This window comes from Quercus robur, chromosome 12 (assembly GCF_932294415.1).
Source record: "Quercus robur chromosome 12, dhQueRobu3.1, whole genome shotgun sequence".
Classification (NCBI taxonomy): Eukaryota; Viridiplantae; Streptophyta; class Magnoliopsida; order Fagales; family Fagaceae; genus Quercus; species Quercus robur.
In genome coordinates this window covers 42,425,297-42,446,311 of record NC_065545.1, presented here as the reverse complement: position 1 = coordinate 42,446,311, position 21,015 = coordinate 42,425,297, and the positions used below count along the sequence as shown (strand labels likewise).

At 36.0% G+C, this 21,015-nt stretch overlaps 1 protein-coding gene and 1 long non-coding RNA gene across 2 annotated transcripts; one reads left to right on the top strand and one right to left on the bottom strand.

Moving 5' to 3' along the window:
- Positions 1–10,322: 10,322 nt before the first annotated feature.
- On the bottom strand, positions 10,323–15,791 carry LOC126708987 (syntaxin-22-like). The gene is made up of 7 exons (XM_050409047.1): positions 15,280–15,791; positions 14,301–14,394; positions 13,727–13,866; positions 13,305–13,379; positions 11,196–11,353; positions 11,006–11,106; positions 10,323–10,807 (listed from the first exon to the last, which is right to left on the bottom strand). The coding sequence occupies exons 1-7, from the start codon at positions 15,465–15,467 to the stop codon at positions 10,742–10,744; spliced, it is 822 nt and encodes a 273-aa protein (XP_050265004.1). The 5' UTR covers positions 15,468–15,791; the 3' UTR covers positions 10,323–10,741.
- A 1,099-nt stretch (positions 15,792–16,890) lies between these two features.
- LOC126710170 (uncharacterized) lies at positions 16,891–18,022 on the top strand. Its single transcript, XR_007649588.1, has 2 exons — positions 16,891–17,036; positions 17,927–18,022. It is a non-coding gene; the product is annotated as an uncharacterized LOC126710170 (long non-coding RNA).
- The last annotated feature ends 2,993 nt before the right edge of the window (positions 18,023–21,015 follow it).

The following is a 21,015-nucleotide window of genomic DNA, read 5'->3' as shown; positions in this document are numbered from 1 at the left end:
GAAAAGTAGAGGACAGAAAGTAGCAGCAGTTAGGTACCACAGACAAGGGGAAGATGACACAGTTGGTGATGAATCAGAGATGTTTAGGTGCCAAGATGGGGGATCTTCCAGTGGGCAAGCCTGATAAGATGGTGGTGGGAGAAGGGGATAGGAGGGAGCAGGGCATTAATGTTGAGACAGAGTTAGGTGAGCAAAATCCAATAGGAATTAATAAGAGATCTCTATTGAAATTCAAGTCAAATTGGAGTGTACATGGTTATGGAAATAAACGTGATTTGAGGAATCTTTACTGGACAGCAGTATGATTGACTATAGAGGTAAATGGGGAAGGAAAAAGGAGGGTGGTATGGAATTCTTATAAAGGTGGTTTGAGGAGTCCTATTTGGTGAAAAGAAATCAGAGAGAGCAGGTGGTGGGTACTCCAAGAGGGTCACGGGTTCACACAAATCTTGAGGTGAATAAAGGTGGATTGAGGCATTCCAAGTGGGTTAGTCAAAGGGAACACGTGGTGGGTCCCTTTAGAAGATCACAGTTTCACTTACTTCCTGTGGTGGGCTCTGATTGTGAATGGGATTCACGGGAAAGTAATAAAATGAAAACTGTGGGTTTAAGTGTGAAAACCAAGCTGGCCCAACCTCGTTTGGGATATACCCAACTACTCGAGGCAATTTTCTCAAGCCCAAACACTTGTGTAATGGGCGAGTCATCTGTGACAACGGCAAAAGCCTCCTCAGATAAACCCAAGTCCCTGACGCCTCCTGAAGAGGTGGCAGATCGTCAAGCAGAGTCTCCAACCAGCTCTGATAGCCTCACGGTGGGTCGGACAGAGGCTGTTTGTAGTTATTTGGATGGGTTCATCTTCGACGGCCTAGTGGTGCCTCCGATGCCTCAGATGGTGGTTGGGAATGGTTCTTTTTGCCTTGGGGTGGCTCCGATGGAGATTGGTTGTAGTTCCTATGATGGGTTTAGCTCCGATGGACACATAGTGACTCCGATGGTGTTGGATAGAGCTGAGGTCAGCTCTGGTGACTCTGTTATGCTTCAGGGTAAGGCCGATTAGGTAGCTATGCCAATTTCTATGGGTTTCTTCTTGACGGCAGCCCTTCTTAGAATGATGGGTGCTGGGTTGGTGGATAATGGTGTTTATGGTGTGGATAAGGCTAGAAGTGGGAATGGAGTGCATTTGTCTCAGGGGGTGGATGACAAGTGCATTAGGTAGATTGTTGTTTTTGAGAATGATCCGCCCAATCTGGGGGTTTCGATGGAGGAGGGAGGGGCTAGCTCAGAAGTAGCTTGTTTGGGTGAGGAGGAGAGTTTTACAAACTGTAAGTCGCTATCCTCTATCGCTCTTCCGGGGCTGGACTTGTTGATGGAAATGTACAAGGATAATGAGGTGTTGGGTCCGGGTAGTAGGCTAGATGTCTCAAGTTGGATGAAGCATAGGATCCAAGGTTTTAGTAAAGTGGTTGAGCTTTCTATGAACCGTCATGAGAGGTTATGCATCGACTATCTTCAAAGTCTAGAAAGGGGGATAGAGGTAGTTATCGAACGACGGAAGAAAGCAACGGTTAACCAAAAAGCAGCCTTCTCAACGGGTAAAGGGAAAAGAGAGTTGAGGAATTTAATCTTCTTGGTTAATTATGATGGGCGATAGGGTGTTGGTAGTGTAGTAAAAGAAGTAATGGGGAATTGATAGTATTAATGAAGTTGAAAATGATGTCTTGGAATGTTAGAGGATTGAACGACACCCATAAATGTTTGGTAGTCAGAAATTTGTTATGGGAGTGGAAGTGTGATGTTATTTGCCTTCAAGAAACAAAGCTTGTCGGCATTGATAGACAGATGGTTTGGGGTTTGTGGAGTTGTTCATATGTGGATTGGGCAGTTCTAGATGCTGATCAAACGGCTGGGGGAGTCTTGATTATGTGGGATAGAAGGGTTTTAGAAAAGTAGGTTCTGGTGGGTTCATTCTCAGTGTCGGTTCAATGGAAAGGAGTGGAGGATGGTTTTATTTGGGCATGTACAGGGGTGTATGGCCCAAATGACAACAATATAAGGGGTTATTTGTGGGATGAGTTGGTTGGTATTCAGCAGTACTAGAATGTTCCCTGGTGATGTTTTGGGGATTTTAATGTTGTTCGCTTCCCTAGTGAATGAAGGGGTGGATCTCGACTTACTTTGGCTATGGAAAAATTTTCTGAATTTATCGAGGACCCAAACTTGATAGACTTGCCTTTGGAGGGAGAGAGTTATACATGGTCTAGTGGTATTAACCAGCCACCATGTCTTCTTGATGTGATCCAGCGGATTCTACCATGACCTATCTCAGACCATTTCCCAATTCTTTTAGAGGCAGGGGGTATGGCGAGGGGGAAAAGTCCCTTCCGGTTTGAGAATATTTGGTTGAAAATGGATGGGTTTGTTGATAGAGTTGATTCATGGTGGAATCACCATTCTTTCTCAGGTACACCTAGTTATGTGTTTGCCAAAAAATTGAAAGTTTTGAAAGAAGACATTGTTCAATGGAGTTGCCAAGAATTCGGCAATGTTGGCCGCAAGAAGAAAGAATTATTGGGGGCTTTAGAGTCGCTAGACGCTAAGGATGGGGTTCTTGGACTCACTGAAACAGAGATGTTTGAGAGAAACGAAGTGAGATCGCAAATAGAGCATCTTCTTTCTTTAGAGGAGATCTCATGGAGACAGAAATCGAGAATGTTGTGCATTAAGGAGGGTGATCATAAAACTAAGTTCTTCCACAAGATGACTAATTCCCATAGAAGGCATAATCATTTGAGTTTCTTAGAAGTGGATGGAGTGATTTATGAGGAAGGAGCAGAAGTGGCTGCTCAGGTGGTTCAATTTTATAAAACTCTGTATTAAGAGTCCGAAGAGTGGAGACCTTTTATGGAAGGTCTAGAGTTTGATCAAATTGAGGAGGCGGAGAGGGGCTGGATGGAGAGGAGGTTTGAGAAGGACGAGATAATACAAGTGGTTAGAGATATGGAAGGGGATAAAGCTCTAGGTCCAAATGACTTTTTTATGGCCTTTTTCCATCATTGCTAGAGAGTGGTAGAAAGTGATGTTTTAGCAATTTTTGAAGAGTTCTATCAGCACTGTAAATTTGAGAAATCTCTAGATGCTACCTTTTTAGTTTTAATCCCTAAGAAGAATGATGCCTCTAACATTTGAGATTTCAGACCTATTAGTTTAGTGGGGAGCTTGTATAAGATCTTGGCCAAGGTTTTGGCAAATCGATTGAAAGTGGTGTTAGATCAACTGATATCTGAATCTCAGAATAGTTTTATGGGAGGTAGACAAATCCTTGATTCAGTTCTCATTGCCAATGAGTGTGTGGACAGCTGGACGAAGAGTAAGATTCCTAGGGTAATCTGTAAGTTAGATATTGAGAAAGCATATGACAATGTGAATTGGGAGGCACTTCTGAAGTTGATGAAGGAAATGGGCTTTGGAGAAAAATGGTGCAGCTGGATTTGAACTTGTATCTCGACAGTGCAGTTTTTTGTGTTAGTCAACGGTCTCTAACTAATTTCTTTGGAAGCTCTAGAGGTTTGAGACAAGGGGATTCGCTGTCTCCCATGTTATTTTTAATTATGATGGAAGTGTTTAGTAGGATGGAGAAGAGAATGGAGGGGGCAGGATTTCTTAGTGGCTTTAGGGCAAATGGCAGGAAGGGCAGAAGGGAATGTGTTTCACATTTGCTGTTTGCGGATGATACCATTTTGTTTTGTGAGGCAGCGGTAGAGCAGATCCTACGAATTTGATTGTTGCTACTTTGTTTTCAAGCTGTGACAAGTTTGAAGGTTAACGTAGCTAAGAGCGAAATGGTTCTTATAGGAAAGGTAAATAATGTGCATGCTTTGGCAGAGATATTGGGTTGTAGGGTTAGGACCTTGCCAATGACTTATCTTGGTATGCCACTGGGAGTGTCCCATAAAGCCCCCTCTATTTGGAACCCTATATTAGAAAAAAATTGAAAGAAAGTTAGTAGGTTGGAAGAAGTTGTAGTTGTCAAAAGGTGGCAGACTGACATTGCTTAAAAGCATGCTTTCTAGCCTCCCTACTTATTTTTTATTTCTTTTTTCACCATTCCTACACGTGGCGAACAAAATTGAGAAGCTGCAAAGGGACTTCTTGTGGGGTGACACTAAGACACATTTGTTGGGTTGGGATAAGGTGTGCATGTCTATGGCTGATGGTAGTTTGGGTATTAGGAAGTTAACCACGTTCAATAAAGCCTTACTTGGAAAGTGGCTTTGGCGTTTTGGGATCGAGGAGAATAGGCTGTGGAGGAGGGTGGTAGCTTTGAAATTTGGGGAAGATTAGGGGGGATGGACCTTTAAGTTGGAAAGGGGTGCTCATGGGTGTGGTATGTGGAGAAGTATTCAGATGGGATGGGAAATTGTTTGCAAAAATGTCCACTTTAAGGTTGAGATGGGGGATAGAGTGAATTTCTGGACAGACTTGTGGAGATCTTCCTCTCCAGTTGGCTTTTTCGACCTTATACACTTTTGTTGCAAACAAAGAAGCTTCCATAGAATCATCTTTATTGTTCCAAGGAGCAGAGAATAGGAGAACTTGGGATGTTCGCTTCATTCGGGGTCCTTATGATTGGGAGGCAAATGTGGTGGATGATTTCTTTCGATTCTTGGCAACTTGTCTTCCCCTTGTAACTAAGGGTGATTGTATGAGATGGAAGTTGACAAAGAAAGGGGATTTTACTATCCGCTCATTTTATCACAAGTTACATGATTCTTCTTCCATTGTCTTTCCATGGAAAGGTATTTGGAAGGTTAAGGCACCATGGCGTGCCTCTTTCTTTGTTTGGACAGCAGCATGAGATAGGATTCTCACAAGAGATAATATGAGGTCTAAAGGTTACGACTTTGTTGATTGGTGTATTATGTGTTGGTGTTGTGGGGAGACAGTGGATCACTTGTTGTTACGTTGTGGAAAGGCTTATCGACTGTGGTGCTTTGTATATAGAATCTTTGGGATTTCATGGGTCCCCTTTAGTACGGAGTCTGATATTCTTTTTAGCTGGTGAAATTGGTTGGGGAAGCGTTCATCTCACATTTGGAATTTAGTTCCATTGTGTCTGATGTGGTGTATTTGGAAGGAACGTAATCAGTGGACATTTGAGAATTTGGATAAATCCGATGACCAAAGGCTTACTCTTTTTTCTAGTTCCCTTTTTGATTGGGTTAGGGTTTGGGGACTCACATCTAGTGATTCTCTTCCGTTCTTCCTTAGCTCTCTTCTTCTTTGTTCTTAGTGTTCTTCTTCTCTTATGTTTGTACTTTTCTTTCTTTTCTTGTACGTTTGATATGCTAGTGCTTCTTTGCATTTAGCAATTTATTGAATATACATGTTTCTTACCTATCAAAGAAAAAGAGAACTAAGATTTCATTTAAAGCATTGTGGATGAATATCATAAATTAGCAACATTTTAAAAAAGAGAAATGCTATGGATACAACAAAAAAGCACAACAATTTCACAATATTCTTAAATTAGTAACCCAACTTACACACATGGGCCACCACAATCTCCAATTGGCACGTTAATTTGAGAATGTTGTGAAATTGTTGTGGCTTTTTGTTGTATCTATAGAATTACTCATTATTAACTAGGACTTTATTGAGAGGGGAGAGGGGGGAGAACATGAATTGGAATATTTGAATATTCAAGAATAACAAGTATACTAAAATTTAAAATTATATTAATACATAAAAAATTTGTTTCACTCTCCTTTAAAAGTTATCATGGCTGGAGTTCGTAGTGTGCTTTTATAACAAATATCTTTAATTTTTTTTATCATATAATAAATTAATAATAAGTAAAAAAAATTTCAAAGGAACAGGTGCGCACGTCCCTAACAGCTAGTTTTAGAGTTTGCGGCTTGTTTGAAGATAAATCAGTCTAATAATGGCTTTAATACGGAGAGCGAATTCTTGTACCTATTCTGTAGAAACATTGGTCACAGACTCACATGGTAACTTCCATCAACTCCTCCATTTGTTAAATTCAATACACAGCTAGCTCAGGAAATTAAAAGCATGAAGGAGTTGGAGGTGTCTCATTTTATTTTTGGACTAATGGTTTGTTTGTTATATGGTCTCCTCATATCATATTAGAATTAGAGTAAGCTCTCTCCTTCGTTGCGTGATTGCAAAAAATGTGCTGAGTCAACATTTTCCAACATATGGTATCGTGAAGCCAACATGTGTACTGTTCACATTTTGAGAAAACTGTAGGAAGAAGATCGAACATGAGCCAACATATTCATCAGGTTATCCCCCCATTTTCATTTTGTATCAATCTCTTGTTTGGGATCTCATGGCAACTCCAACATGACAACTTCGAATTTTTAATGATCCCTAATACTTCTTCTACTCTTACTTTTTCTTGAATAAATCATTCCTTTTTTAATCTATTAAAAAAAAATCCATAATATGTTCATAAATATGATAGTTTTTCATTGGAAAATTTAAACTAACCATTATTGTGTTATAAACAAATGAAGGCGACCTTCAAAGTTTTACAGTACAAGAATTCCCCTAAGTTTTCGTGAGATCTTTATCACTAACTTCAATATCTTACAAAGATCTAACTTGGTTTGAACTTGGGAAGATGATGGTCAAACTTATAATTTTTCTTCTTTATATTTTCCTCTTAAGATTATCTCTCTATTTTAAACCATAGTCAGTAAAACATGGTACATGTTTAATACAATAAGTATATGGATGAGTATAAATTGACATCTTTTAAAAAAAGTACATTTCAAAGATTTGGCAAAAAAAATACAAAAACAGTGAAAAAAAGGAACATATTGTACAGGTATAATATGTTTATTTTTGAAAAATTCGTAACAAAAATATGGAGACATTTACCACATATATTTTTGAGATAAATACAATAATTTTTGCATCATAAGCTTTTAACTCTTGTCAAACGTGGCAAAAAGTCTTGTAGCTCAACTAGTTGACACCTTATGATACTTTCAATGGAGATATCCATAGTTTAAATTCCCTTTTCCTCAAACTATTGAATTATTATATAAAAAACACTCATTTCAATAATTATTGAAACAACCCAATATAATCATGTTTACAAAACTAAAAATGATTGTTAAGAGTTTTGTAATTTAGTGATAAATTCTCCTCTTTTTTTATTAGTAAAATTATGATTTAATTTTTTTAATTATTATTGATTTAAAAAAAAATTATATATATATAAATATATATATATATATATTGTGTTGATAGTTGGGAACATGAGTTAATTCTCATTATTTGCAGATTTTTCTTTTATTTTAAGTTCTGGACTATTTAATTTTTGAGAAAATATGGTTGGATTTAAGTTCAAGAATCAGGATATAATAAAATAAATATATTAGATAGGAATCATCGTGTTTGACCGAATAGGTTTCTTAAACATTTTTTTTTACACTATAACCATGGTTCAATGTTTAACGCCAGTAGGTTTCATTAAAGTTTTATCCTACTCTATCTTTTAACTAGACATGATTTTTAAAGCTGAAACCAGACCTATTTAACAAGCTGATTTTTATTGCTTCCGTAACAAACGCCTATTGTAGTCTTAGTTTATAAAAAACGCGGAACTTCTGTACCATTGGAAACATAACGTTGGACGAAAGTTTTATTCAATATTACATACGTACGTACGTGTATTTACTAACTAGGTTTTGAACGAATAAAGATATGTGAACCTGAGGGAGAGAACATTTCTCGCTTCAATTTACTTCCCATTGATTTCCTTTCTTATTGAATAGAAGAAATTATATTTGCCTTGCTTTCTTAGCCATTACTCTTAGCTGTTGATCCTTCGATTTTCTAGAAATAGAATTTGGCTTTTGATTTGAAGTTTGAATTAATGATTAGCTTGTGCTTGTGAATGTCAGCATTAGCAATATTACTACCAAAGATAACAATCCCTACATTTTTTGTCTGACTCTCTAAATCCTTAGTTTTTGGAGCAATAGAGACTCACGCTTTAGCTGCTTCATTTGAAGGAGTGCTCAATAAAGTTTGGAATATAACGCCACACCTTATTAGAGTAAGGTTGAATAAGTTGACTTTCTTTCTTTTTTGTTATGGAAAACAAAAGTAGTTTCTTTAATACAAGATCGCTTCACAACTTGCGGTACTTACACCTCTCGCCTATCAAATGTGACACTCTATCACTGAGTTGTATCCCTTGTCTTAGGAAAAATTCCACTTAGTTTAAAAGGGTTATAGGAAAAATTCCACTTGATTTAAAAGGGTTATGGTCAGGACGTGTTATGGCTAATGGTTGAAGGTTTTGATAGGGAGAAATTGGTGAAAATGGGGAGGTCGATGGTATAGACAAGTCTTATAGGCTGGGATGTATAGATGGTTTGAATTTCTAGTTCTGAGTTATCTTCATTGTTTGGGTCTAAATCTTAATCTGAAGTGAAATAGGCCATAACTACCAAAGCTTGAGGAGAAAGGATTAACTATTAAGAGAAAGAGGGTGTAAGAAGATTTTGGAAACTGGTTAATAACATATATTACTAAGAAGATATAAAAGATAATATGAAAATATGGGATAGAACATAGCACAAGATACATCAAACTAAGAGATATTATTAGATTCAATAGCTTTTTTACATTAGACATAAAAGACACTGATGAACATCTTACAAGGAATAGTAATCTTATAAGGAGTAAGGACTTCTAAGTGTTCTCTCTTCACTCTTGCCTCTTCAGAGTTACAAGGATTCTATTTATAGACCACAAAGCTTAGAGATAATGTATATTATACATTTCAAAAGAAAGTAGGGGCCTAAGCCATGGATTTACAAGTGGCAAAAAAAAGTAGGGGCCTGGCTGGAGATGTATCTTCTTCCGGATAGAGCTCTGCAATAGTAATAATTGTGGATGTCAGGATAAGGTTCACATGCATTAGGAGTAGAGGTCCTGGCTAGGGTTGATAGACAAGTGTCAAACCACGTAGGGGACCTATCTGCATGGGTAAGGTCACTCAGATATGCTTCTGACAAAGGAGTAGATATGTGACTGTTGAGGATAAGAGTGCTACGTTTGAAGACATTTATGAGACTTTTTTGAGAACAAACTCCTTAATGTTCTACTTGATTATCAAATCCAGTGTTCTAGCGTGACTAATACAGAGGATCCACTATTTCTTTTCCTCTTATTGGGCAAAAAGAAAAAGAAAGGAAACAGTTGTTGTTACAAATCAAAGTAGTTGAATAGGAATTGGCAACCATAGCTTCCACTCAGAACCAGAAATCCAAACCATCTATACATCCCAGCCTATAGAGTGACTACTAATTTCTGCTTGTGGTTCCTTTCTTATTAGTGTACTCACTTCTATCTTCTTCAAGGCAGTAATGTCTAGTTGGTGTGAAAAGCTGACAAATTCAACCATTTCCCTAGCTTGAAGTAACCATATAATTTAAATACAAAACTGTAATGATCATTTTTAGAATATCCTTCTCTTGTTTTGTTTTGTTTTCTTTTTTTGAGAATCAATTTTAGAATATGCTTGGAGGTTACTCTTAACCTCAATTTTCTAGTAGCAAGATTTGACTTTGGGTTTGAAGATCGAATTAGTTGTCAACCTGTGTTAACTAAGCACAAACAGCATTAGCAATATCACTTCCAAAGACAACAATCCCTAGATTCCCTACATTCTTACACAAGATCCAAAGCTATTCCTAACACACATGGAAAATTCAACAATTTCCCCAACGCCCAACTTTTTGGTGGCTCTTCTTTTTAATGATGAAGGGAGAGGGAAGATTTTGGGTGGGGATCGGGGTAGGGGTAGGGCATTAAGAGAGGGATAAAGCAATCATTTCGAAAATATGCCTCGCCAAGGGGCCAACCTCTTTTCTTGATGGTCTTTGGATCCTAAACGAGCGACTCTAGCTTGGCAATAATACTCGTTGGTGCAAGCATCAGCCCTCCGGAAAATGTACTTCGGCAAAATTTAAAGCATAATGCTAAAATTACTAACAATTTTCTACCAAAAATTAAAAAAAAAAAAATTTTATTAGAAACAAACTTATAGTATCTTGACATCACTCAAATTATCTATAATAAAAAAAAAAAGTCCATGAAAAATGGAGACTAAAATGGTAATAAAGGTAAGAATTTTTTTCGACTCCAACATTGTAAAAGTATATGCCGACCAAGGCACACAGTCAAATGTCCCTGCCAATGGTTGTGTAGATGGAAAGGAAACATGGGAAAAACTATTGCCAATTTGACAGCATAAGGATGAAAAAATAAATAAATAAACCCAAAGAATAATGAATTTTATTATAAATAGAATAAAGTGACCATTACACAAGAAGCTGTAAGCCTGTAACACATCCTCCAAAACCCCAAACACCACAGGAAGCTGTAAGACTGTAGAACACATCCTCCAAAACCCCAAACACCACAAGAAGCTGTAAGCATGTAACACATCCTCAAAACCCCAAACACCGACTTACAGACAAGAACAAACACCCCACCACCCAAATAAAAACAACCCAATATCATAAGCAGAAAACCGATTTATATACTACCTTGGACTAGAAATGACACTTCCGTCAGCCTTGATGCCTCATAAAACAACACTTTTGAAAAATTAACAAAGCGATTCTATCTTGTTGCTGCAGCAGTGACCACATTCTGAATTCACTCTATTATCGAATCAGAGAGCTTCTGATTAAGCCGCAAGTACTATGACTACAATGAGAAGCACAATCCCAAATATCACCAAGAGCAAGCATGTCTGCACAGAAAAATAAAAACCTGATTAACCAAAAAAAAAAAAATTTTGAAGGTTAACAGATGAAATCAGTGGCTCAAGAGGAGGGCAACCACACTCTGACCCTCATTCTGATATACAAGTGTAAACAAGGAGGTCAACGCCCTTTGTCATTTTGTCCCAGGAAAAAAAGGGGGGGGGGGGGTAGGCATCATAAATTACCAGAGACGAATTAGATCTTTGGGTCTTTGCAGCTTTTGCAAGTTGAGACTTTGCTTGGGCAGTTGCTGCGTGAGAGCCCTCAATATTGGAGCCAATATCATCTGCAAAAAAAATAAGCTTGACATGTGACAACATGAGCCAGACACAAACAAAAATTGGTGACTTCTAGAGAATAAGTCAGATGACTTACCAATCATGGTTCCTTGCTCATGGACCAGTACAGCAAGATCTTTAAAGATCTCACTCACTTCACCAATTTGTTGCTGGATTTCTTGTATACCTTGGTCTCTTTCCTCAATTACAGCCTCGTTGAAGGCAATTTCATTGTCCAGAAGCAAGACCTCCTGTCTGCAGCACAAATCACTCAAAAGTTAAAAGTGGATGCAATTAAAGAAACTCGTTTAAACAAAGCCTAAATGCAAACTCTATAATCAAAGTATATAAAAAAAGAAATGCACACAATATATATAACTCTTCACATGCGCACTGGCCTCCATGGTTGAGGTTTCAATGTTCTTCTGGCACTAAATATAGGACAGTTTATATCCAACTAGTTTGGATACAGTCCCTCCAAACCACCTTAAAAAGATGATGTTTCCTTCACCATGTGCAAGGCACATGACTAAGTTGACAAAATTTAACCACACTCAACCCCGGTTGACTTCAATCAATCAATCAATCAATCAATCTCTCTCTCTCTCTCTCTCTCTCTCTCTGTACAAGACCCACTGACCCAACTGGATCCTCTCTCTCTCCACTGATCAAGCCGCCCAACCCCTTCCTTGCCTCGACCATCAGCCCACCCATCCACCCTGTATCCACCACCGGCCAACCCTCCTATTTTCTCTTTCTCCTTCATATCCACCCACCCAAATTTAGTGTTTGGTTTAAATATCTATCTAAAGCTCAAAACTTTACAATAATATACCCATTAATCAATCTATGGGAAGATAAGAATTTTGAATTTTTCACATCAATTATTAGATCTAGTTGATCGAGCATGCCATAATTTTTTTTAGAAAATCAAGTGGAGAGAGACCGGTGGAGTGGAAAAGTGGGTGAGGTGGTGGATACAAGGTGGAAATTGGCCAGCGGTGGAAACAGTGGAGGGATTGGGAGGCTTGATTGGTGGAGAGAGGAGAGGGGGATCCAGTTGGGTGGGTGGGTCTTGTACAAAGGAGGGAGAGAGAAATTGGAGTTAAGTGGGGTTAGTGTGGTTTTGTCAAGTTAGTCATGTGCCTTGTATATGATGAAGGACACATATCATCTTTTTAAAGGTTTGGAGCGACTATATCCAAACTAGTTTGGATATAAACTTTGCCCCTAAATATATTGCAATCATGTTTAGGAGAAGAAAAAAGAAGAGATTTCTTTCAATATGTTACTTCAAGACCCTTTCCTATAAAATATTGGATCCAATATGCCAAACTCCCTTTGGTTTAGGCAAAGACACAGACATCCCTTGTGTTTTCTATAACTACACTTTAATCCAAGTTTGTCATTAAATGCAAACTGACATTCTGGTCCTAGCATTTTCTACAAAAATTAGGATTATCTTCATTTTGAGCAAACAAGACTAAGGGTATTGCATGCATTTCGTACTATTTCAACAATGCTATTAATAGTTTTCATCTGTGGCAGTGTGATGGAATGGATCCAGAGTGTCTGCCACATATGCACCACATGGAAGGCCTGAGGAATTTCAAAATTTATGAGGGAGGACATGTCTTTAGTTTTCATTAACTCTAAGGGAGACAGAAGTATTTTACCCCTAAAAAATATAAGTTCAGAGACATTCTTCATTAAAATGAGGAGACCAAACAGACAGCAACCTGATAATATGATCTTGACCACAATACAATATAATAGAGATCAAGGGAAATCATATATCAATCTCACTTATGGTCCATTTGGTTGGGTGGAAAATGGAAAGGATTAAAAAATGGGAGTTTTTCATTGTTTGGAGGCATGGTTGCTATTGTTGTTGTATGCTTGTAGCAAAGATACATGTCCATTTTACCTAAACTTGAAGAGAAACCACAATCAGCAAATTTTGGTTTGAAATTTAAAATATAACCATAAATTCTGAAACCCAACCCAAAAAAAGAAAAGAAAAAGGAATAAGTATAAAATGAAAGCGCTCAAGACTAAGAAAATAATTAATAAAAAAAGACTCCGAAAATTGGACAACGTAGTTTTAAGGTTACCATAATATTAATTTCGCAATAATTGTTTTAGAACAATTGAATAGGGCCCAAATGGACGAAGTAAAGACATCATTAATGCGAACAAAACTCACCTTCTGGATTCCACAAGAAGAGCACGCTGTTCTGGACTCTTATCTGAACTTACATCTATCTCACTTGCTGTGTAGCTGAATAAAGCATGAAACAAATGTAAGATAGATATTATACATGGAAAGGAAACTTCAAAATTAAACTGCATAATGGTATAATGTATTACCAACCACTAGGTGAGCTGCACAGGCAAGTCCTTTTTTTTTTTAATGAATGCACAGAAAGTTCTAAACAACAAGAAACTAGAGTATTCTCCTTTATTGCATACCAAAAACTAGAGTATTCTCATTATTTGGTAGATCAGCTCACTTTTCAGTTTTCAAAAAGTTCCGTTTCTTGCAAGCATGTGTGAACAAAGTCACAGACAAAGAAGGAAAAAACTAATAAAGCTGCATGCTTAATTGTTAAAGACCATCCAAATTACCTAGAAGGAAGAACTGATTGGGGAACAAAAGGAGTGTATGCTGTTTCCCGCTCAGCTGCCAGCCGCTGAGCCTTCTGAAATTCTCTCAGCACTGCTTGAAAATCTTTTGCAAGTTTAGCATCGGCAATTTTTTTGCTGGCCTGAAATTAGATGGAAGACACATCCTTTAAAAAACAGAAGTATAAAACAAAATTAAAGCAAAGAGGAAAAATGTTGAATTCTAAAAACATTTGGTTTCACTTTTAGCACCATCCAAGTGGTGCTTCTAGATAGTGGATCAATCCCCATACTAGGATTCTTATCCATCACCTTAAGACTAACAAACAGTGAGCTTTAAGCTTATTCTCAACTAACCAGGTCTATGAAATTCCAAACAGCCCATGAAATATTCAGTAATTAAAACTATTGGCACGATAATTCTTCAGTATACAATTGTAAAAAACTTAAGGGAAAGCTATAGTTGCATATTCATCTTAATTTTTAAGATGAAGGTCAAAGAGAGCTTCTACACCATTTATGAGAAGTAAGCAGGTAGACAGACAGAGATGAGAGATTAAAATTATAAACTACTTACATTAACTTCAGCGCGATGATCTATTTCACTAGCTTGTTTAAGTTTAGCCGATGTATCCTTCACTAATTGCCCAATATGTTGCCTTGTCTTGTGCCTGAAAGTTCAAAGAAAATCAATGAGGACCAGCAAAGGTGGGAAGTTGTCATGAAATTAATTTCTTGACAAAGATCAAAACAGAGGCAGTGACCAAATCAAAGAAATAAAGAAACAAGTCGGTCACATTGAAACTGTAGCCCTTAAAGATATCATGTATAGAATTTCTTTTTTTTTTGATAGGATATCATGTATAGAATTTCCAGAGCACACAACTTAAATTTCACTAATACACACCACATCTAGCAGCCATTTTATTTGAAATTTATTCATTAAAAAATTGAGGTTATAACCCAATCTTCATCTAAAAATCCCATCTTCATCTAAAAAATAAGCATCATATCATATGCCCTTTATTTTAATCCTAAGACTGCATACAGAAATGGACTATTCTATTCTGTTATAACCCAATCTCCAAATACCACAAATATTAGAAGGGCATCTAACTGTGATTTCATGATACAAAAAAAGTTCTTTTTTGATAAGTAATATAAAACAAAGCATATAAATTTAGCTCAAAATGCACCTTCTAGGTGGGTCAGTGAGTTCAAAACCCATTAAGTGCATGTGTAATTTACCAATACAAGATAAAAATAAAAAAATAAAATAAAATAAAATAAATTCATCATATTCAACACTACAACACTAAACCAGCATTGCTTTCAAAAGCAAACATCTACTAAGAATTTTGCTCAAAAATTGCACCTAATTCAACAGGTTACAAATAGCAAGCAGGCTTTGAAATCAATCCTACATTTTGATCCCAATGATTCAATTCAATTCAACCAAAATAAATACAACCTATACGCAAGAATTGAATTCTTCTTCCAAGCAAAAGTCCTAGCATTAAAGCGACACAGAGAGAGAGAGGGAGAATGGAACTTACAGCTTCTCGCGGAGCTCAGGCGTGTCCTTCGGGGTACCGAGCGTGTTGACGAGTCTCTGAAACGTGGACACGGCGGTGTTGATCTGAAAGATCCCGGAGGCAACGGCTTGGGTTGAGTCTTGCTTGCCATTGACTCGGTCTCGCCTCGAAGACAAGGGCCGCCCAGCCTCGAGATCCTGAAAGCTCATTATATCTCTCTGTCTCTGAGAGTTTCTTCTCGAAACCCTAACCCTAACCCTAATTTTTTTTTTTATAAATATATTTATTTTCTCGAGAAAATCAAAAGAGAGAAAAGATGGGGGGAGGAGGGGGAGTGTTTGGTTACAGGGATCTGGAAAATCCTGGTCTAAGGGCGGAGATTGAGGAGAGAGAAAGGAATTCGATGGTGGAGAAAAGTATATGAATTTTTAGAGAGAGAGAGAGAAACAGGTACAGCTAAATGATTAGTTGTGTTGTGAGGTGAGGAGGGTTTGAGCTTTCAGTTGTGGCGTGGCGGGGTTGTGGAAAAAGGAAAGGAAAGAAGCTTTGTTGTTGTTGTTGATTATTCGGTGCGGGCACGTCGATGTGGACCACTTTTCAAAAGGGATACGTGGGGGATTGGGATAGGACACAATCATTCTGTTTCTATTTTGGAGAATTGTACTTCTCTTCAACTGGTGCTGGTAATGGTGGTGGTGGCCCCTTTTTTTTGTTTTGTTTTTAATTAATTCGCCAAATTAAATTCTAGGTTGTGTTTCGTGTGTTTTTGTTTATTGTGATTTTCAAAGGTAGGTATTCACATCTTGATCTCTTTCTTGTTTTTATGTTAATTAAGTTTTTAATGATGAGAGTAATAAGATGGGTGACGATGGTGTAACGTAGTTAATTTTAGTTGGTTAAAATAATAATTTTTAAACTACAGGTTAATAAAGTTAAAATGGCTTAAATCACATGTGGGTAAAGTATGATGAACTTTCTTTTATATATATATATAGAGAGAGAGAGAGAGAGAGAGAGAGAGAGAGAGAGAGAGAGAGAGAGAGAGAGAGAGAGAGAGAGAGAGAGAGAGAGAGAGAGAGAGAGAGAGAGATATTATATTATGTTCAATCTCATTTTGTGGTCAAATGCCAACTTTCACCTTAAAATGTCAAAATACATAGAGAGAGAGGCGTTGATATTATATTATGTTCAATCTCATTTTGTGTTCAAATGCCAACTTTCACCTTAAAATGTCAAAATACATATATTTTCATGTTGGAGTTGTAGGAACAACAAAAGTGATCTAATTTGCCCAAATTGAATGACAAAATGCCCAATTTTATAGTCTTAAGTTGAAATGACCAAAATGCTCTTTTTAAGTTAACCTTTGATTGAGTTGACTAACAGTCAAATGAAGTCAAGTTTACATTAAACCTTGTCACTTAATATCAAAATTCACAATTTCAAACATGGGTCATTCTACTGTACCCATATATTTTTTTGATGGGTACGGTACCTGCTAAAATCAGAACCATAGATTTTACTTGCTCTAATCCTAACCGTTATTTTATTTTAATGAAAAACCTACTACCGTTCAAGCAGGTTTAGTATAAAAGCCAAAAAAAAAAAAAAAAACAGTCACATACTTTTTCATCTGTGCCCTCGACTCTCTCACGTTCTCCTCTCTTAAACCGCTTCTCTTCTCACTTGGGTGATCTCCGTCTCTGTCTCATGGCTTTACTCACCAGTGAAGGTTTCTCAAAAAGATCAAAATCACTTTGATATAGTGGAACTAGAAGGTTAGGATCAAATCCCTAATTCCATAAAATATGCGAAATCTCTTAATTGCCATGTTTGTTTTGTTTCCCCAAATTCTTTCTTTGTTTTTTCGGAAGCAACATAGAAATCGAAGATGGTAGACATTGAGAGTTCATGTATTATCTAAACTTTATAGGTTTGAACCGATTTGTTCTCTTCTTGTTTGTTTTTTCAGATGGCTAGTCATGTTTATTATATTTGGATTTTTTAGGACTGGAGTCAAATATGTTGATCATGTAGCAATTAAACTTTGCAAGCTCATTTTTGTGCTTGGCAATAACATTAATTACCTCTCCATTACAGAGGAAATATAATTATGGCTAATAGGATGGTTTTCTAATGGTCTATTAGGAGTACATACTTGTTAGTATTGTTATCTTTTCAGTATAATGCTTCCCCCCCCCCCCCCCCCCCCCCCCTCCCCCTCTCTTCACATCGCCTTAAATCTAGTCACCATTATTGTAGCTGATTTGGCTGTATACAGTATGTTAGAGCTTCAGTTTGTTTTTGCCAAGTACAACTATAATTTTAGTCCTTATTTTTTAGTAGAGTAAATTTCATCTTAAATTGGGTTTGACTTCTAAATGAGAATATATATATATATATATATATATATTGCAAGGCCAGGGCTGCTCCCTTCAAGGGAATATATATGGTTCAGTTGGAGAAGTCATGCTTCAATGTAATATTATGCTTCAAGCTATATTTGGTGCGACGTGCTTTATGTTGGTCAATGAAATGAATTTCTTTGGGTAATGATTGTTTATTAAGAACCTAGTTTAATCTTTTGGATCTTATTTGATACAAATAGGTTTTTTTTGGCTTGGACTTGTTGTCCATATATGCTATTGGATTCTTGATAATTAGGCAGGTGGCAGAACAATTGATGATTATGCATGAAGAATACTTGCATAGAAATCAATAGGTCTCAGTTGTAAGTTAAAAGATTTTTTCTCAAGGCAGAGAGGTAACCATAGTTATAGCCATTAGAGTAAAATATTCTTTACTTCATGTCTTTGCTATGCATCTTCTCATGTCATTTGGAGCAACATTTCATTCTTTAAGGTTTCTTTTTGTTAAGAGTAAAATAAGAGGTTGAGACTGATTATGTTTTGAAAGTATTGAATTTCTTATGGAAACAAGGTCGATTGGGTTACACACATATTTGGCTGGTAAGTCCAACTTTTTTGATCTCTTAACGATTAATTACATGTGTTTCTTGATTAATTGTCCTAGTTTAGTTGATGTGTTTTTCATCATCCTCTCATTCTATTTTTTTTTTTTTTTTTCTCTTTTTGTTGTATACAATTTTCATTAGACAACACTAGTATTTATAGAGGTAGAGAGTTAACATGCACTAAAGTTTCATATTGTTCAACCAATTTTTGGGTTCATTTTGATGATAGTAGGTTTTAAAATAAATTTGCTATAGGCCACCTTTAGTGCCTAATTTGGTATATCCTATGTCACTATGAAAGCTGCTAATTGGAAGACCAAAGTTAAGTTTTACTTTGTGTTTTTGTTCTTGCAAATAAACTAGTTATACTATTGTTTTTTTTTTTTTTGTTTTTAAATGAAGAAAAAAGAAAAGGGGGCTAGTTATATTTGTCCTTTATGGCAGGAGAGGTAAGTTTGATTTTTTATTCTGCTATGTTGTTTATTGTTTGTGTGTGGGCTGCTGTAATATCCCGACAAACTATATTGTTAATTAATGAGGATTATGTACTTATTCAATCTTTGGAAATCTGATTTATTTATTTTTATACATAATTCCTTGAACTTATAAGATTCAGCTTTGAAGAGTGTGAATATTAATTTTCATGTGCTGATTGAAGCTATGTCCTTGTTTTAAGTTTAAGTTTAACCCTAGCTAAATGACTACACGAAATTGTAATTGCAATGACTGAGTTCTATGTTGCCTTATGGCTGCCCAGGGGTATTTTGGTTACTTAATTAAGAATGTTAATGCAAGTAAGAAAACCAAAGAATGGCTTGTTAATACTCTGCCATTTGGTTATTTAGAAAATGTCATTTTGGAAAAAATCATTTACTTTGAATTTGGTAGACAAGCTGTAAAAACCTAATGAATTATTAAACCCTTGCAATTGAATTGAATGTGTTTCCTTCATTATATGATTGAATATGAATGTGAATATAATGATTTTTCTTTGGTTATGTGAATCATGTTTTTTGATATATGTATCTTGTGTTTGGGGAATCTCTTTGAGGTAGGATTAGGATTTCCTTGATTTTGAGAGCTAGGTTTTCAAGATGTATGTATAAGTTTATGCTAAGGTAGAATTAATAATAATAAGCTTTGATATTTGGTATAGGTATTACCAGCGCCCAAGTCTGAGCTCCTTCGACCTTAGGCTCTTGATTCCTCTGCATGAAATTAAAAGATGTTCTCCTATCTGAATATCTATAAAATGAAATGCTTTGGTTTACATGCATTCTTATTAAATTCTCATGTAACTTACCCTTATTGAGCTATTTAGCTCACCCCTTCCACTTTTTCAGTCAACAGGTTTTATTCTGGAGCAGAGGGATCCTTATTTGAGTTTTGGGAGGAATTGGTTTTAGCTTTAAAAGTATAGCCCCTATTTTGGAAGTTTGATGCTTAGCTTTGTAGTATTGTGTATTTTAGGATCTAATGAAAGTTGTGTACTTTTAATACATTAAGAAATGTATTATGTGAAATTCTGAAATTGAATAACTGGTGGATTAAGTTATCCCTTGAAGTACAATGTAAATGCTCTGAATATCAAGTGAAAAATTATATATTAAAGTAAAGAAACAACAATGAAAAGAAAGAGGAAAGCTTTTGTTTAAAATTTTAGTTGATTCTTGTTAATATCAGGTTCAAGCTTGATATTAACATGCTAATCATGGTCACAAATCCAAGTATTAGGTTTGGGTCGTGACAGTTGCTCTTACTTCATGCACCTTCTTTCAAGTTCAGTATCAGTCAAATCAACTTCTAGACAAAAACAAAGAATACGTTGTTGCTGAACATCAAAATTTGTTGAGTTCTTCCAATTTTCTGTTTGTAGCAAGCCTTTCCTTCTCCTTCTAAAGAGGTAGCTAAATCATCCAAATTCCAACAATAGTGATTAGTAGTTTGAACTTTAAGAAATAAGCTTCTAGGGTTTAATGATTGCCTTGGTTGTTTTAATGAGTTGGCATGATCTTTGCAAGGATAACTCTGTCTGGGATTTAAAAAGAGGGCATGGCAAGTAGTTGAGGAAATTTCTAATAGAATTTCAAATAGGGATTTCTCAATTCAATTAGTTATATGATAAATTCATATTTTGCGAGCCCAAGTTGTTACTAATAGCAAATTATTAGTTGGTTATGATGACAGATTTTTAGTTATCATTTTGTGAATTGGGTTGTCAATGGCTTTTTCATTACCTCATGTATTTATTAAAAATATTATTAAAATTAAAATGTAGAAGGTTTAAGAAAAAAAATAATTGGAAAAAATATTTTATGATCTTAATTCCAAATCCAAATCCAAATTTAGGTATTCCAACAATAGAATTTCAAATAATGAATTTCAAATCCTTCATTGTATAAAAATACTCAAACAAGGAATTTTAAAATCAATGGATTTCAAATCAAGGCATTTAAATCCATTGATTTAAAATCCAAATCCAAATGTTGTCATCTAAACACAACCCTAAGTTTTTTTGTAGGAATTTCAAAATAAAACTTAAAAAAATTTAAAATCATAAGGTTTAGGTCAAAACTAGGGCACTAAGTTGTGGTACTAACTACTAAATATATTAGTTAAAACAATCTCCTGTAAATGCTTGTGTGCGTGCGTGCAAAATAGGTTTTTTTAGATAACTTATCATATTTTAAGGCTGTGTTTATTTTGGCTTCAAACTAATTTCAAAAATATTTTTCCGTAAAATAGGTTATTTGGTTGGTCCGGAAAATTGGGTCAAACAGAAA

What these genes read in the sequence shown, in the direction of transcription:
- LOC126708987 (XM_050409047.1), bottom strand. Translation starts at nt 15,467, where the DNA reads ATGAGCTTTCAGGATCTCGAGGCTGGGCGGCCCTTGTCTTCGAGGCGA. An exon ending in CCTGAGCTCCGCGAGAAGCT is followed by an intron (nt 14,395 to 15,279) that starts GTAAGTTCCATT and finishes TTGAACTTTCAG; the next exon opens with GCACAAGACAAGGCAACATA. An exon ending in ATCATCGCGCTGAAGTTAAT is followed by an intron (nt 13,867 to 14,300) that starts GTAAGTAGTTTA and finishes ATCTAATTTCAG; the next exon opens with GCCAGCAAAAAAATTGCCGA.